The 16,766-nt window shown below is 42.6% G+C and overlaps 1 protein-coding gene across 1 annotated transcript in view; it reads right to left on the minus strand.

Moving 5' to 3' along the window:
• Positions 1-16,766, minus strand: part of Znf366 (zinc finger protein 366) — a 67,544-nt gene that overhangs the window by 16,368 nt on the left and 34,410 nt on the right. Inside the window, exons 3-4 of the mRNA XM_027927877.2 lie at positions 4,171-5,522; positions 398-589 (exon numbers count right to left, since the gene is read on the minus strand). Coding sequence (XP_027783678.2) covers positions 398-589; positions 4,171-5,508 — 1,530 coding nt within the window. The 5' untranslated portion in view covers positions 5,509-5,522. The remainder of the gene's footprint in view (positions 1-397; positions 590-4,170; positions 5,523-16,766) is intronic.

Below are 16,766 nucleotides of genomic sequence, written 5' to 3' on the forward strand. Positions count from 1 at the left end.
AGGCAAGGAAAGGGCTATGCTAGAAGCTTCTCTGACTCCTTTCTATATTCAATTTATTGACTGATAAGGGAAAGAGGACCACACCTGTTTCTCCACCCTGGAACAGGAACTCTCCACATCACCTCCATCCCTTACCAACCCATTCTCCAGAAAAGCTGTCCACCCTCAGACCTTCCCCCAGGGCACTGATGACACAGTGAGACAAACTAGACAGGCTCCTCAGGGACCAGCCAAAAGCTTATGTGCACAAAGGTGTAGTGCAAAGAGGGACAGTAGAGGATGGGACTGGGGGTTGGCTACTCTGAGTAGCCCCACTGATGAAACAGAGTAGACTGTTCCCAGGTTCTCTTTCCCTTTGGGTATTTGCCCAACCCTCTGACCCTTCTTTTCTGCCCACCTTGCATTTGAAGGGCTTCACATCAGAGTGGACAATCATATGTGCCTTGAGAGTCTGTTTCTGCACGAAGCTCTTGTAGCAGAGGTGACACTGGTAGGCACGGATGTTGGTGTGGATCAGCACGTGTCTCTTCATGTTGGCCAACAGGGTGAACTCACGCCCGCAAATGCCACATTTGTGCTCCTTTACACCCTGTGAGGAGGCAAGATTCAACAAATAATTGGTTAACAGGTAACAGGCTTCTGTGAGGTTTTGTTCTCTCTGCTATATAAATCCACAAACAGCTTGGTGAGGTTCCCAATAGTATAGTTTCAGCCTTGTTAATTTATTTATTGAAAAAGCATTGATTACATAATCTAGGTGTTTTTGTTTTTTGTTTTTGTTTTTCCTTCTGAACACCATAAACTATCCAGATCGGTAGAGGAAAAGAAAACTATCACTTTTGTTGTTCCTGTAACTTCTGGTATTTAATACTATAGTAACAATTCAAAAGCATTAGTAGGATTTTGATAAAAGCACTGTGGAATGTGTCTGTAATCTGGCTTTCCTGGTAATGAAGAAATAAAATCTTTTAAACTGGTATCATTTGCCATATGAAAAACAACGTCCTCTTGACATTAATGGACAGAAAAATTCCAGGAGAGCAACTCAGCCTCACTTCAATCAATTATGACTTGATTGTTGGTCCTCTGGTTCCCATGGGCCATTCTGAGTTGTGTGACATGGTCCTGGATACTCTCCTTCTGCTGGAGAAATTTGGCAGCTTTCTAATTAGAAAACAGGACAGAAGGTTTCCAGTTTGCTTGCTATCTGCAGAGCAGCGTTTGAATACTTGAGCATCTATGCCCTCAATCCAGAGCACTTCCAGGGACTCACACCTCGAGCAGCCCATTGGCTAAACCTATTGCTTCCCTGCAAAGGTCTTCAAAGATGTCTTGATCCAGAATGAACTTTTGTTTTCTAGGGTGGTCTTGAACTCAGACTCAAGTGATTCTCTATCTCCTAAGTACCTGGGACCACAGCATGCACCACTGTACCTGGCCTGAATGACTTTTTGAAAAGGAATACTTAGAGGACCAGGGATCTAAAATGAAAAATCTTACAGGATGACAACAGGCTACTAAATGAACAAATCTTATAAATCCATATTTCCTGGAATCTATAGTACAGTATCCTTTCTTAGGTCAAAAAGAAGAGTTTCCAAACTCAGCTCAGACTCTTGACTATATTTTCACTTATCTAACTTGGAGCATGGTAAGAAAGTACCACTCCTCGGTTTTGGTGAGCCCGTGGTACTGAAGGGTAGGGTTCAGATCTCTGCCCACCCATTTACTGGCTGCAAAACTTTAGATAAATAAGTCCCATGGCTTTTCCTGGTGGAGGCTTCTCTTCTCAAGATGAACCAAAAGGTCTTGAAAATCCTAGGGTTCTTTATAGCTCAGTTTCTAGTCTAAATGATTGCAGATACATATGGATTTATGCTAATAAAGAGATGTAGGGATTGTCCTCCTTTAAAATTAAATTTTAATGCCCTCTAAAAAGGTGAAAATACATTGCATATTAGTTGAGTTTAAAATTATGAAATCAATAGAAATATTTTCTTGATGGTTTTCAAAATTTACTACAGTATCTTTCTTCTTTCCAGATGTTCTCTGGGCTGGGAGTGGCTCAGTGTGTTCAATGCATGCCTACCATGCCCAAGGCCCTGGTTTAATCCCCAGCATCAAAAAATAAAAATAAATAAATAAAATATTTAAAAGATTTTCTTTGGGCTGGGCACTGTGGTGCACACCTGTAATACCAATGGTTTGGGGGGCTGAGGCAGAAGGGTCATGAATTCAAAGCCAGCCTCAGCAATTTAGAGTAGCCCTCAGCAGCTCAGCAAGAGCTCTGTCTCTAAATAAAAATATAAACATGGACTGGGGATGTGGCTCAGTGATTAAGTACCCCTGGGTTCAATCCCCATACCAAAAAAAAAAAAAAAAAAAAAAAAATTAAAAGAGAGAGATTTTCTTTGGGTGTGGCTATGATCTAGGACCAAGGAGAAGCCATTATTTTTCACTGGTTTTGGAATTTTTTTCTAGAGAATTCAGTGTCCAAAGTAAGACTCACATGTGGGCCCACAGAAGGCAAGGGAAAAGGAACTTGGACACAACTATGGGGCAACAAAAGAAGCTGTTGTTTCTCTGACAGGACTGGGTGGGGGGAGGTTAGGGATGAGGGGAAAGAAGGGGTGGAAAAGAGGAAGTTGTGAGAGTAAAGTGTTCAAGACTCAGACATTGGTGTCAGGGATTCCCGAGTGGCCTCTCCATGCCTTGGTGTCTTCATCCGCAAACTGAGAGTAGCTCTCAGAGTTGTTGGGAAATAAATAAGGATTAAATGAGAAGTAAAGCACTGGCCATAGAGAAAAAGTATTCAGTTTAAAAGTTTTAAAGCAAAAAATAAATTAAAATTTAATTTTTAATTAAAATGCAGCTTGTTTCCTGATTCAAATGCAATTTATTTTAGACACCAAGATGTTTCTCCCATTTTGACTTAATTTTCTACTATCTTACAGAATCCATATGTTCTAAAATGTACCTTTGATGCCTTTTCCATACGTGCAGGAGTCCCAAAATAAACAAATGGTCCTCTTTGTGGTTGAATCTTGGTCTAGGTCCTTTGTGATGGTTCCTGCACTTGGCAGGCAACTCCCCCCTGATGGTATCTATGGGAGCCCTTTGTAGGGCAGGAGCTGTTTGTGCAGAGCCCATAAGGCAGACCCACATTTCATCTCTGCTTCAGAGCCAGAAAATGCCCCAGGTTTTGTCCTAATCTAACAAATGAAATCCATTATAGCAGAGCAGAAGCATTATCTTGGCTGGGCAAAGTCCTTCACTGACCTTTCAGAATTAAAGAATGTTTTAACAAAACTTTGGCTTGCTAGAAGTCTTTCCTGCCAAGAAAACCACTGAGGTCAAGGGTAATGGATGAGGTCAGCAGGGCAAAACTCCCTTCTCAGCAGTTCAAAGCACTCAAGTCAGCTCAACCAGGCTAAGATTTCAGGAATGCCACTAGGGCCTTGTTTTAGTTCAGTCTGCATGACTCCAGGGCTTTAGTTGCAACCCAGACTGAAGATAGACCCTTGGGCTGTATATCTCCTTGAAGACCTGAGTCCAGGGAAGATAAAAACAAACCAAACAGAAAAGGATGTTTTCTCCTGCCTCCTACAATGCAAACCACAGGCCACCCAATCCACGCAGCTACCTGTCTCACACCCAGGAAGCACAGGCCTTGCAGGACCAGGCCAAGCCCTGCTCTCCTCAGAGCCCCTGCAGAGATCCAGCACACAGATCAAAATGTAGCCCTGCTTCAGCAGCAAAAGACAAGAATTCTCTAGAAGACTCTCACTGGTATATCCTATTGATCAGGGTCTGATGACACACTTGTGCTAGTGCCCTAGATGAAGTTACCAGGAAAAAAAAATTTAGGGATTCTTGGGAAGTAGGAAGCAACAGCAAGACAACCAGCTGTTTCTTCATCCTTCCTCACTCTCCTCTCCACATATCTGCCTTATTTATTCCTGGGCCCACCTTAGACTCTAAAAGGCTAGCCGAGGAAAGGACTTGATTGATAGTCTATGGTCTTGTCATTCTCTCCTACTTAAAGGTGAGGAAGGGCATCAGGGCTCAGGATAGGCAAGCCTCTTGCCCAGGGTTACACAGCTCCTCAGCATCTATGGTGATCCCTCAAGATCCAGCAACCCTGTCCCTGGGAGGGTAGCCCCTCAATACCTTATGCGTGAGCGAGTGCTGCTTGAGATGGTGGGGCTGCACGAACTCCATGCCACACTCGGAGCAGATGTAGGGCCGGATGTCCTTGTGCTTCATCATGTGGTTCTGCAGCTGGCTCGGGTACTGGAAGGTCTTGTCGCACTCGGAGCAGTTGTACTGGATGGGGCCCCGGTGCGTGGTGAGGTGTCTCTTCAGCTGGGCCAGCGTAGGGAAGTCAAGGCCGCACTCCACACAGATGTTCTCGCGCCCACTGGCGTGCTTGGCCTCGTGGGCCTTGAGCTCGCTGGGGTAGGCGAAGCCCCGGCCGCAAACACGGCAGTTGTGCGGCTTCACCTCGCTGTGCTGCATCATGTGGCGCTTGAGGTGGCTGGTCTGGGTGAAGGCCTTGTGGCACACCTGGCATTTGTGGGGCCGCGTGCCCTGGTGGGTCAGCATGTGGGTGTGCAGATGGCTGAGCTGCTTGAAGAGCTTCCCGCAGCGGGTGCACGCGTGCGGCTTGATCCCGCTGTGGCCCAGGATGTGGGTCACCAGGTTGTACTTGGAGGTGTAGGACTTCTCACAGGTCGGGCACTGCCAGCGCTTCTGCGCCCCACCCACGTCCACATAGTAGCTGTCATCGATCTGGACGTTCACGTCCACCCTCTCCACCTTCTGCTTGGTCTCCTCGCTCTCCTGTGGCTCCACCTTCCTGGGCAACAGGGGTTCCGGTTCCGGGGGCTGCTTGGGCAGGAAGGTGTGCCGGCTGAAGTGGAAGGGTGGGGACGAGGGCACGAAAAAGGGGAACATTAGGCCAGGGTGGACTTTGGGGTAGTAGGGGTAGGGCGAAGGCAGGAAGGGAGGGGGCGTTGGCTGGGGCCACACTGCGCTGGGCTTAATGGGCTCCTGCTTGACAGATTTGCCCCCCAAGTGTTCCAGGGTGCGGTAGAACTGGAAGCCTACGTTGCACAGGTCAATCATCTGAGAGTCATACTTGGGACGTGGGGGCTGCGGGTAGAGCAGAGGGAGGCTCGGAGGGCCATGGTTTTTGTTCTCCTGCGAGTGGAGTGCGAGGGTGGCCTCTTCCGCCGGGTGGTTGTACGGCATCTTTGTGGGCATGCTCTTCCGTTTCCGGGACCCCCCTCCTTCAAAGACCCCAGCAAATCCGTCTAGGTCTCCTGGAGGAGGTTCATACCGAAACTGGGAAAAAGGCCCCCGAAGAGCTTCTGGGAATGGATGTCTTTGGGGTGCTTTACCCCGGGAAGCCACTGGTTGCAGACAGTGGGGAAAGGAGGGGGTGCTCTTCACACCCAAGTTGAAATGCACATCCTCATCTTTGATCATCTTCATTTCCTTCTGCATCCTTGGCAGTTTTCCTTTAAAGAGAAAGAAACTTATTGTGTGGGTTTTTTTTTTTTTTTTTTCTTTTTTTGGTTTTGCTTTGTTATGAATCTTCTTTTCCCTTAAAGATCTTGGCTACTCATCACTACTAAATTATGAAGAGCAAACTTAAACACTGACCCTCATTTGTCCTAGGGCTGTTCAAAGTACCACAGTTCTTTCTCCTTTCAAACACTGGCCTTCTGGAGGGAGACCCTAGAGCTGGGTCATACTGGACTCAAATGATGTTCCAACTACCAAACTAAGAAGGCAGGGAGTGGACTTCTCTGTTCTCTGTTTTCACTTAAGATGAGGGTCCCAAGGCCCAGAGAGATGAAATGACCTGCTCAAGTCACACAGTTACTCCGTGGAGGAGTCAGACTGGGACAGGTTCTGCAGCAGCTTTTCAGTCTGAGATATAATTGCATCTACTACTACTGATGATTTAAATGTGTTTATCTAAGGATGGTTTCTTCCTTAAGGTAATGCCTTTTCAGTACTACTCCTTTACTTGGACCTTTGCTTCTAGGGGGTGGGGATATTCAAGGGCACACTGGAGAAGGGACTATAATGCTGAACTCAGATCTAATGTTTTGGAGTCTCCACTCCCAGCAAGGTGTGCTGCTGAGGAATATGGAGCAGATGAGATGGACGTGCTTAAGAAAAGCATTTGGGGCAACCCGGGGTATAAAGTCATTTTGACAACATATGTGTTCCAATCTTCTACTGGAAGCAACTCTCCAAGGGAAAATTCCAAGGTTATGAGTCTAAACCTGTATTTGGGTTTCTCCCTTCATGCAGATGTCAAAGTAAAGGGCAGCCTTTGGTGACTCTTATGGTCCCTGACATTTCTCCTTCTGGGCCAGTTATTGCATCCAGGTGATCATGCCAGGCACATTTGAAAGAGTGTCAGGCCAAAGTTTGGACCGGGGGCCATGTTTCCTTTCACAGATCTCTCTGCCGTTTTCCTGTCTTCTTCACAAGGACACTAATGGAATGAACTAGTGACTGACTCCACCTTCCCAGGGACGGTCTTTTCTCCCCAGGATCCCTTAGTTTGATGGGTCTCCTTGGCTCATCAGAGACGTCCATGTAACCAGTCATCCTGGCCAGGAGTAAGGCCTGATCTAGAGACTGTCCTGGAGTGATGCAGGGCTCTGGTCCCTTGGAATGGCTAAAAACCAGGCAGTGCAGGTTGGGATCCTACAGGGAGAGGGCCAATGGCTTCCTGTGATTTTTGATTTTTTGATTACCAAATCCATGCACAAATAGTCCAATTGAGGGAAAAATACAAGTTCTTTTTATGTGAATATTTGGGCATTATTAACAACTGTTCTGAATTGGTCAGAATCCTAAAAAATAATGTCAATTAATATTTATTTTGTGATTATGTGAGTGATAAGATGACCCTGGGCTGTTGTTCTTTCCTTAGGTTGGGGCTCAGTAATTAAGGGCATGAGCTTATGTGTCCAGCAAATGGGAAACTTGCTTCCTCCTAAACTTCTTACCACAAAGCAAGGTCTTTTACCACTATAGCCTCAGGCAACTGCAAGAAGTGATGAGGGCAGTAAGGAAAGAAAATGCCTAGCTTCACGAGAACCAGAGAGACATGGTGGGTGTTCAGTTGAGAGTTGGGGTACTAATACTGTCAGAAGGGACAGGCAGGTGGGCGGGGACAGCAGAGGGGCCTTCATGGTATCCCATGTTTATTAGATGGTCCCTTGGCTTGCAGTGCAACAGGTGCTGATCCCTGAGTTAACACCAAGTTATAGAGGGTGGGGACCTGGTCCAAGAGCTTGTGTCATCTATAAAAATCATTGGCTTTCATACAGGGCTGAACATGCCTGTTGAATATGAGGGAAAATGGCAGATCTTTTCTATGAAATTTCGTTTTAGCTGCAGTTGATTTTCTAACCCCTTTGGAGATAGGTTCCTTTTATGAAAAGTCTGTTCCAAATGTAAAGACTCTTCCTGGTGGTAAGTGGCTCTCATTGCCACAGCCCAGCCATCCAAAAGCAAGCTTCTTCTCTGTTTTATTCTGATCTGATGAAAAGAAACAATAATTTCTAGTCTGTATTAGAGAGTTTGATTTGAGGATTAATGAAAAGGGTTCATGTTAGAACATGGGACAGAACTTAACAAGTCTTTTGTGTATTTTATTCTTAAGAGGATACTAAAAATTCATGGCTAATAATGTGGAGTATCTTTATATCATGTGCTGTATATTATACTGGAAAGCAACCTACTTGGAAAGTAATCTTATCACTGATTTTGAAACAGAAGGTATTTCAGCTTATATCCATTATTATTGCCTTGTTTAATATTTTTGTTTTCAGTTATGACATGATTAACTAATTGATTTCTTTTAACATATTAGTGACACTCCTAATGCAATGCTATCTCAAAAGCATGTTTATTTTTGGTGTTTACATTTTTATATTATCATCATTGACCTGTTAAGGCAAAGAAACATTGTTGAGCAGAGATATGGTATGTGGGTGCGTGTGTGTATGTGTGTGTGTGTAACATAAGTGGTGCAGTTACATCCCCAAGTACAGAGACTACATGTGTGCATTCTCATTTCTTACTTATTTAAATGTTATAAAATTAATTTTCCATTTCCATTTTCTGTCTTGTGTATATTATGATTCTCTTATGCCTGAAGTAGTAGTCTGAGTGCCCTAGAATGAAGTTGTTATCTCCAGCAGGCTTGAAAAAGCATGGAATCCACTGATTGACATTTGCACAGATCTTTAAAACAGCAGTCCCTCCCTGCAGACGATCTTAAGGAGCACTGCCAATCACAAGAGGAGGTCAAGGAGAACTAGTGCTGCTTCCCCCTTGGCCTTCTTGGAGAGAAATCAACTGTGGCTGCTGCTAGCTATTAATATCCCTGACTTTGAGCACCAGGTAATAAGGAGAAGCCCTAGAGGGTAGAACAACAACAACAAAACCCAGAAAAGAAACCTATACTGGGGATGGTGACTGTTGAAAAGAAAAGTAAGGAAAGTTTATCTTTCTCTGGAGGTAACTTACCTTGAAATCAAGGTAAGTTAAAAATCTGGGTGTCCTCAGATAAGATTATATTAATAGACTCCTAGAAACCTTGGTGTGTTCCCTTTGATTTCTAAAAATAGATCTTTAAGCATTCATGACAGCCACAGGATTCCTGTGCAGGAAGCAAGAGAGGCTTGGGGACAAGGATATGATTAGGAGACCCACAACCTGGAGGGCAGAGCCTGCAGGTGGGAGAGGAGTAGCTTTAAGCCCTTGGTTGCCTATAGCTGATTCCAGAGCTCTGGAGAAAACCAGCAGATTATATGACAGTTTCCCACCAGGCTGTGTTGAAACAATGTACAAAGAGAAAGAAGAACTGAAATTTTAGAAGTAGACAGCTGTGGGATAGTGGAAAGAGCATGGGTTTGGAGCCAGAGGGCCTGGGGTTGAATATTGGCTTCGGTTAGCAGCTTTGAGAAATTGAGCAAATTAATTTTGAGGTCTGATGTTCTCATCTGTGAAATGGGAGTTTGGATTTCACCAAAGGTTGTTGGAAATTTAAAATCGAGTAGTATGAGACAGTGTATTGAATACTAGACTTTGTGGTGCCTTTGAGGGGTAAGAAAGAGAAGAGAATTGGGTCAGTAATCAGCGGGTGGACACCGACTGACGTCATCTGTGTTTTCCAATTCGAAGCTGTTGGTCATCATGGACAGCATCCGAGCCTCTGCTTTGCAAGTTCAAAACCAAGACTTTACCCATTTACCCTAAGTTGGTATTTCATAGCAGTAGAGGTAAACACACTCAAAGAGGCCAATGAATATATTAATTCTGGAGGCAATTAGCCCCATTCCTTCTCCAAGCCTCCTTCCCTATGATGAAGACATCTTCTTGCCAACATTAATATTAGACTAGGGAATGGGGAGTTGAAGCTAGAGGGATCAGATGCTCCTGTGAGCTATTTCAGCCAGTATGTGAGAAATTGAAGAATTGCCCCAATCTAGGGATGGGAGGCCTTCTTTGTGAAACCCAGAGTCTCAGACACTGGGGCAGTGCTGGATTAACCATGGCAAAGCAATCCCTAGTGGTCTGTGAGGATAGGTGCTGGGTCTGTTTTATTCACTGCTGTATCTCCAGTCCCCCAGAGTGTGCCTGACTCAAAGTAAGTGCTCAGAAAACTTGGAATGAGAGAAGAAATGAATAGTTCCTGTTTTGAAAGTCCCCATATGTAATCTTAAAATGTACAATTTTCTCTTACATAATTTAGATTGCAGATGACTTTTGGTATGACCCCAATCAGATCATCAGTACCCTCATAAATTCTGGGGTAGTTATTGGGAAGTACCTGATTCAGAGACCCTGTGTGAACTGTTGCACCTTGGTTTCTAAAGATGCCATTCTCCAACTCCCTTCAGTTGCAGGGTAAGCCCTAAATCCTGGCTACACTAATGCCAGGGAGTCTTTCTCTGAATGCCACAAAGTTCTGTAACTCAGAAAAGATTCCTGAAGAGACCAAAAAGCAGTAGAAAATAGAAAGACTCCTGAATCGAGAGTGGGAATGGTGATCACCATACATTCTTCCACAAGAAGGAACCCAGTCTACCCTTTGTGCCAATGAAGGCAAGAAAAGAAGAATCACACATTTTTCATTGCTGTGGTCAGAGAATGTTCTAAAGTCCCTGGCCTCCTATGTTGAACTTGCAACCACTAAACCCAATAACCATAAATCAGAAAGCAAATAGTTCAAGGGAGAAAATATTGGGTTGATCTGTGTTAGAGCTATTTGGAACTCAGAATGTCTTCCTTAACAGATATTACTTATGGGAGTTAGTTATGAGGAAATAAGAAAAGAATGAATTTTTTTAAATCCAAAAAAATTTTTTTGTTTCAACCAAAAAGACTGATCAGAAATACAAAACCTAACTTAGATGAAACCACGTTTAGTTTTGAGGGAAACTGCCTCTAATAATGCCCTTTAATTAGGAATTCACCTACTGCGCCAAAATATAAATATTCCCCACATAAAATTACTGGTATTTCATGGTTCTCATTTGAACTGAAGGTCATTCCAGTAAATGCTATTAGAAGAGCCACAGTGAGTCAGCATGCCAGGGGCAGATTTATCTCTGCTCCATGACATTGATTTCTGTTCATCCTGAAATTCACCAAAGAATATTCACCCTCACATGAAAGAAAGAATCTGTGCTCTTCATTCCTTGAAGTTTTCCAATGTTTTATAGAAAAATGTTGCATTTTAGGAGGCTCTGCTTCTCTTTTAACTTGAGCTTGGTGGTTCATTATGTGGTTTACCCTGGAGCTCTGTCCTCAGCAGAGAGGGAGGTGAGGATAAGGAAAAACTGAGGATATGAAGAAGCGCTAAGAAGAACAAAATGAGAAGCCTGAGAAGACAGCAAGGAGCAGGAGGGGAGGGTACTGACTGACTTATTTTCTCCCTGTTCGTAAAAGCAACCTTGTTATAAGGCTTCTTTGGAGTAGGATTTTAATAGCTAACTCGGTTCCTTCTGAATCCGTGTTATAGCTGGAGACTTTGAGACAAAAGTAAATGTTCTAATGGCTTAAAATAATCGTCCTAATATATATGTGGTTGTACTTGTTTTGCATCTTTAGGTATTTGGCAAGTAATGTTTGAGTCTTAAATTCTGGATATTGGCAGGAATAGAAGGGTCTTTTATATGTATCTGGCAGATTGAGTGATACTGTCTTAAAGAAATGGATGTCCTGCCTTGTCACTCCTTGGGTCAGTGGGAGAGTCAAGAAGAGATGCTTGGTAGATACCAGACTGCAGGGCTATTCTGGATGACCTGGCTCCCATTTATTTTACAAACCTCAATTCTTCCTATCCTGTTATAAAAAGTAACCTGTCAGCCCATGGTATGGGCTGAGTCCTATGGGTGACAAGAATATATTATTTGGTGATGAGACTTGTTCACCAAATAGCCAATTGAATTCACATAATTAATTTTTCCAAAAATTCCAAAATACAACTAAGTCATACATAATGTTGAGTTTCATATTGTTTAAAATGTCCTGAGTGAGCGTGGGTACACATCACTTTTTTACATTTGTTTTAAAAAGAAGCTCTTAATAAAAAACCAACAGTTGGTTCTGCTTCTTACTTGCATACATTAAAGTGCATGTGGCTTCCATTTAGGAAAGATAGGTCATTCTTCTAAGTGCTCACTACTAAGGTGACTTTCTGAAAAGCTGGAATGAGTACAATGACTTGAGCCCCAGAGCAGCTGCTGGCCTGTTGGGGTTATCTCTGTCCTCGTGGCCCATTGAAAGGAAGGAAATGCATTGGAGATATGACTTAGCAGTTCTCTTCCCAGCCCTCAGAGCTAATATGTCTCCTGATAGCATTCTAACTGGAGTGCTAGAATTTGTTTCTAACTTTCTCTGGGGGAAGTTGTCCTTAGACTATGCCTTGATTTTTTAAAATTTCGTTTTATGTTCGTAGATCAGATAAACTTGATATACTCATTCTTAGCTAAGTAAATACAAAAATGCTTATTCTTAGCTAAGCAAATATACAAATTCATCTTGTCCATCCTCTGAAATGGCACCATATTGGAGATCAGGCTAAAAAACTATGACCTTTCATAAGCAGATATGTTCATAACAATGTAACTGATGAGGTTGGTCATCTTTCAAAAAGAACCTATTTTATCTTTTTAAAAATTTGTTCTTTTTAGATAAACATGACAGTAGAATGTATTTTGACATATTATACATACATGGAGTATAACTTATTCTAATTAGGATCCCATTCTTATGGATGTACATAATGTGGAGTTTCACTGGTCATGTATTCGTATATGAACATAGGAAAGTTATGTCCAATTCATTCCACTATCTAAAAAGAACCTATTTTAAAATTGAAACTCAAGACAGTACTTTTTTTATGGATAAGAAGATAATAGAAATGTTTTGTATATTTATGGTGGTGATGGTTATACAACTCTGTATTTGTCAAAGCTCACACAACTCAAATAAGGAATTATACTGAATGTAAATTTAAAATATAAAAGAAATATACCCCAAAATGCTACTCTGCACATAATTACTAAAAGAGTAACTAAGAAATTTGTGAAATGTTCAACAATAGCCAAGATGACAAGACTCCTGTAACCAGTTCATATCTGTGGAACACGTCCAATAATGTGTATATGGTATATAAAGAGGGGTATGGAGGGGTTATAGGAATTTGATGGTATGAATTCCTATTCGTTTCAATGGGGAGAGTTTAAATACGACAGATATCAGCATTGTGTGTGTGTGTGTGTGTGTGTGTGTACTCTATTCAGCAAGAGTAGTGTGGGATGTTGTATTAAATCTTTGGGTCTTCTAATATTTGTCCCTGATTGCAAGCTCAGTAAACAATCTCCTATAATCACTCCATCATTCTTTGAATTGTAAAGTAGTCTGCCATTGGCAGACAAGATCATTTTGGTCATTAGAAAATATGTTCTTACCCCTTTGTAAAAAAAATAGATTGGTATGGATATTCAGGTTCATAGATGGCTCTTGGGTATCATTTCCCCTAAACCTGAATGATTGAGTTTCCTATAAAAATGGAACTCGTTTGTGAATCTTGAAACTCACAGGCCAGTGCTGAGTCCTTCCATCCACCAGGCTCTTCTCTCCTCGGGGGCTTACCTGAGCAGCCTGCCGCCTTATTTCTTTAAAACCTTGCCTTATGTAAAAATGTGGATGTGTAACCGATGGGATTCTGCAACTTGTAATTGGGGTAAAAATGGGAGTTCATAACCCACTTGAATCAAATGTATGAAAGATGATATGTCATGAGCTATGTAATGTTTTGAACAACCAATAAAAAATAAATAAAAAAAAAAACCTTGCCTTAGACATAGCAGCCAGACTGCTGCAAAATTCTGCAGGTGGAAAGAACCTCCCCTAGTGGGAGCTTTATGAAATCTTCAAGGTGAAACCTTCCTTTCCACCGCAGCTGGAAGCAAATCCCTCACTTCTCTGAAGTCTGTCGTGTTTCTTTGATGTTCCCCTCATTGGCAGGGTCCTATGCTGTTAGCCACTGCTCTGTGTGCCTGGGGAGACTACATTTCTAACCTAATCTGGTTAGAAAGTCAGAAACTTTGCTGGTGCTTTATATATGGTTGGGAATCAATAATTACTTTGGGAATTTACTTGACAAATACCATATTCTAGCTCCTTGATCTCAGGCAGAATGTTGGTGTTTCCTGAAGGAAGGACTAACTGGTAAATTTATTCTGTCCCAATCCACCCAAGTCAACCTCACACAAATTAACTGCCAAGGACATCTCTAATGAGGAAGGTGGCTTAGCCAAGGAGTGGCAGTGACTGGGGTAGTGCTATATCAGAGAGTACAACCCCTCTTTCATCTTGGCTCAGGATCCTTGGCCAATGTGTGTTGTATTCTTTGAACTGAAAGGTGGAATGTCCTGTTTCACTGAAATAATATAAAGGAATGTGGGAGGCTTCTGGAAATTGCCAAGGTGACAGTGGTCAAATGCCACTGAGCCTCTGAGAGAGTGTCACCACGGAGTAGAACATTCCCAAGTTTCCTCCAACAGTATCCAGGAGGAGAGACCACCATGACTGTCCCACTTGGGCAATAGCTGCAGGTTCCCTGTGGCACTCCATGCAATGGCCATTAGCTTTAGGAGGTGCCCATCCTAACGGGTAGATGGATGTGTGGTCCTCCCCTTTCTTTATGTATGGTTTGAATTCCTGCTGTACTTCTGCCTTCAGATGAAGGATCATCTTCATTTGGATACCTTTTCTCCACCTCCCACTTACACTTTTTATTTCAAGGCCTCCTCATTTACCTGCTTCATATTGATTTTTCCTGTGAATTCTACTTACTAAACTCATTCTTAGAAAATATAGCTATACTTATAAAATATACGTCCTCCTCTCATGTTTATGTATACATAGCTCATCTCTTAAGAACCTGGTTGTCTCCAGAGAGAAGGAACGACCATGCCGCTTGGGGGAAGAAGGCTTGGGAGTCCAGTTAGCAACTTCACAAGCAATAGAAAGGTGCCCTTGGAGTTGTGTGGTTCCCTAGGTGGAAAGGAGACTTCTGCTTGTGGATTTTAACCAACTTATACTTTTATATTCTGGGACTGATGTAGCTATTGCAACACTTGCACTAAAAAATAAACATAAAAATGTATACTGGCTTTTGTTAACAAACACTCAGGCGAAATTAGACCAGGGATAACCTTCCTTTGGAGCTCTGAAGAGTTCCCTCAAAACATTTTATTGGACAACTTGATTTTTCTACCTGAAGTTTTTGGGATGCCCCCAGGCAAATTTCACCCTGGTTTACACCTTGGGAACACAGCTTTCTGACCCAGGCTTATTTATGTCCTCAGGGGAATAAGAATAAATCACAGCAGAGATTCAGTCTGTGAGGAACATTCCCTCAGCACGCCACTTTGGGTGCCTCTCATGCCTGCACTATGCAGGGTGCCAGGAAGACAGTGTCAAGTCAGCCAAACACAAGGCTCAAGAAACTCAGCATCTGGTGGGAGAAACTGACAACCAGATGTGGAGAAAAGTGTGGTGGGGGCCACAATAGAAGAATCTTGATCTGGTGGCTTGATTTACTAAATATGAGAGAATAAGAAGCAGAACTACATTTTTTTTTGACTGACACATGAAACTGTTTTCTTTCAAAATATTCCTCTTCTCTTTTTTATCATTAAAATGTCAGAACAATGTGAAGAGGATGAAGGAATGAATACCTGTGGATGTGAGGGAGGAGAGAAGAATTTCTCCCATTTGACACCGTGTTCTAGCCTCACTATCAGTGTTTTCTGGATGATAGAGGAAGAGTTTTGTGACTTGCAAATTGGGGGTGACCTTGGATTAACTGAATTGAGGAAGCCAGGTGTATAAAAAAAATAAAACTACACTCAACCTTGAAAGTTCAGATAAAGATGAGCCGGTATAAAGATTCAGAGTAATTACAAAATCACACACTGCAAATACCACTAATCCATTTTCTCCATTAAGCATCCCTGAGTTTCTCCTTGACTCCTTCCCCAATGTTGAGAAGGAGCTCTGGGAGGTGTCAAGGTGAGATCCTTGGCTCTCTGGCAATGTCACCTCCTTTCCCAGTGCCCTAAAGTGGTTGAGTTGCTTAACAACTCTTTCTGGCTAAAAATCCAATCCCATTTGTGTCATGGTAGGACCATAAAATGTCAAAAAGCTGCAGCCCTCAGATGGACCTAGTCCCTTCTTCCTCTCAGCTCCCACAGTCTGTGTCCCTACCCTTGAGGTAACTTCCTCATGGGGTACTGTAATAAGCTGCCTCCCACATGCTGGGATCCCCTTCAGGCTGGGAGCTTTTCCTAAACCTTTCTGTAACTACACTGTCTTGTGCCATGACTGCTATTTAATAACATTTAGAAAAGATTTTTGGATTGCAACAATTTTCTAGTCTTAAGAAATTTTTATTCTTTTCTTTTACAATAACTACCAAATAACTGCCGCCCCCCACCACAAAAAAAAAAAAAAGTTCTGTGGAATTCCTTCCTTTTTATTCTTCCCTTTTTGTCCCCATTCTAACAGATATGCAGAATGCTTGCATTATTTAGGGTTAGTCATGAAAAGGAATGTAAGTGATTTTCAGAACGGATTCATTTTTCTTTCTTTCTTTTTATGGTGCTGAAGATGGAGGCGGGGCCTTGGGCGTGCTAGACAAGTGCTCCACCATGATTTCCACCCCCAGCCCTCATTTTGCTTTTTAAGCTTAGATGTATTCTAATGGTCTGTCATGTTTAGAAGATATCCCTGGAAAAATAAGTTCATGTTCCCAAGAAGAAGCATATTCCTATAAGAATCCCCTGACTTGGAAACCAACTCAGCCCTTTCCTACCCATCAGGTGCTTTTTACGTTAAATGTAATAACCTTCCAGGATTTGTTATTGCCCCAACATATCTCTGATTCTTGATGTTTTCTTTAATAATAAACACTAATAAGTACCCTTCCATTGAAGTGGCACCCCCTTTCTCCACAGAAAAGCCCTCTTTACCATGGCTGATTTTAGGTCTGTCAGCAAAAGAGTCTCTGCAAAAAAGTCCATTGTAGATAAACTTCCTATTTTCATGTCGCCCTAGCCACTGGCCTAGAAGATACCAGCACTCCAGGTGCTGGACACACCCTTACTAGTTTTTCACAAATGTATCCAGTATAGTACTTTGAAGAAATGTGC

This window comes from Marmota flaviventris, chromosome 5, assembly GCF_047511675.1.
Source record: "Marmota flaviventris isolate mMarFla1 chromosome 5, mMarFla1.hap1, whole genome shotgun sequence".
Classification (NCBI taxonomy): Eukaryota; Metazoa; Chordata; class Mammalia; order Rodentia; family Sciuridae; genus Marmota; species Marmota flaviventris.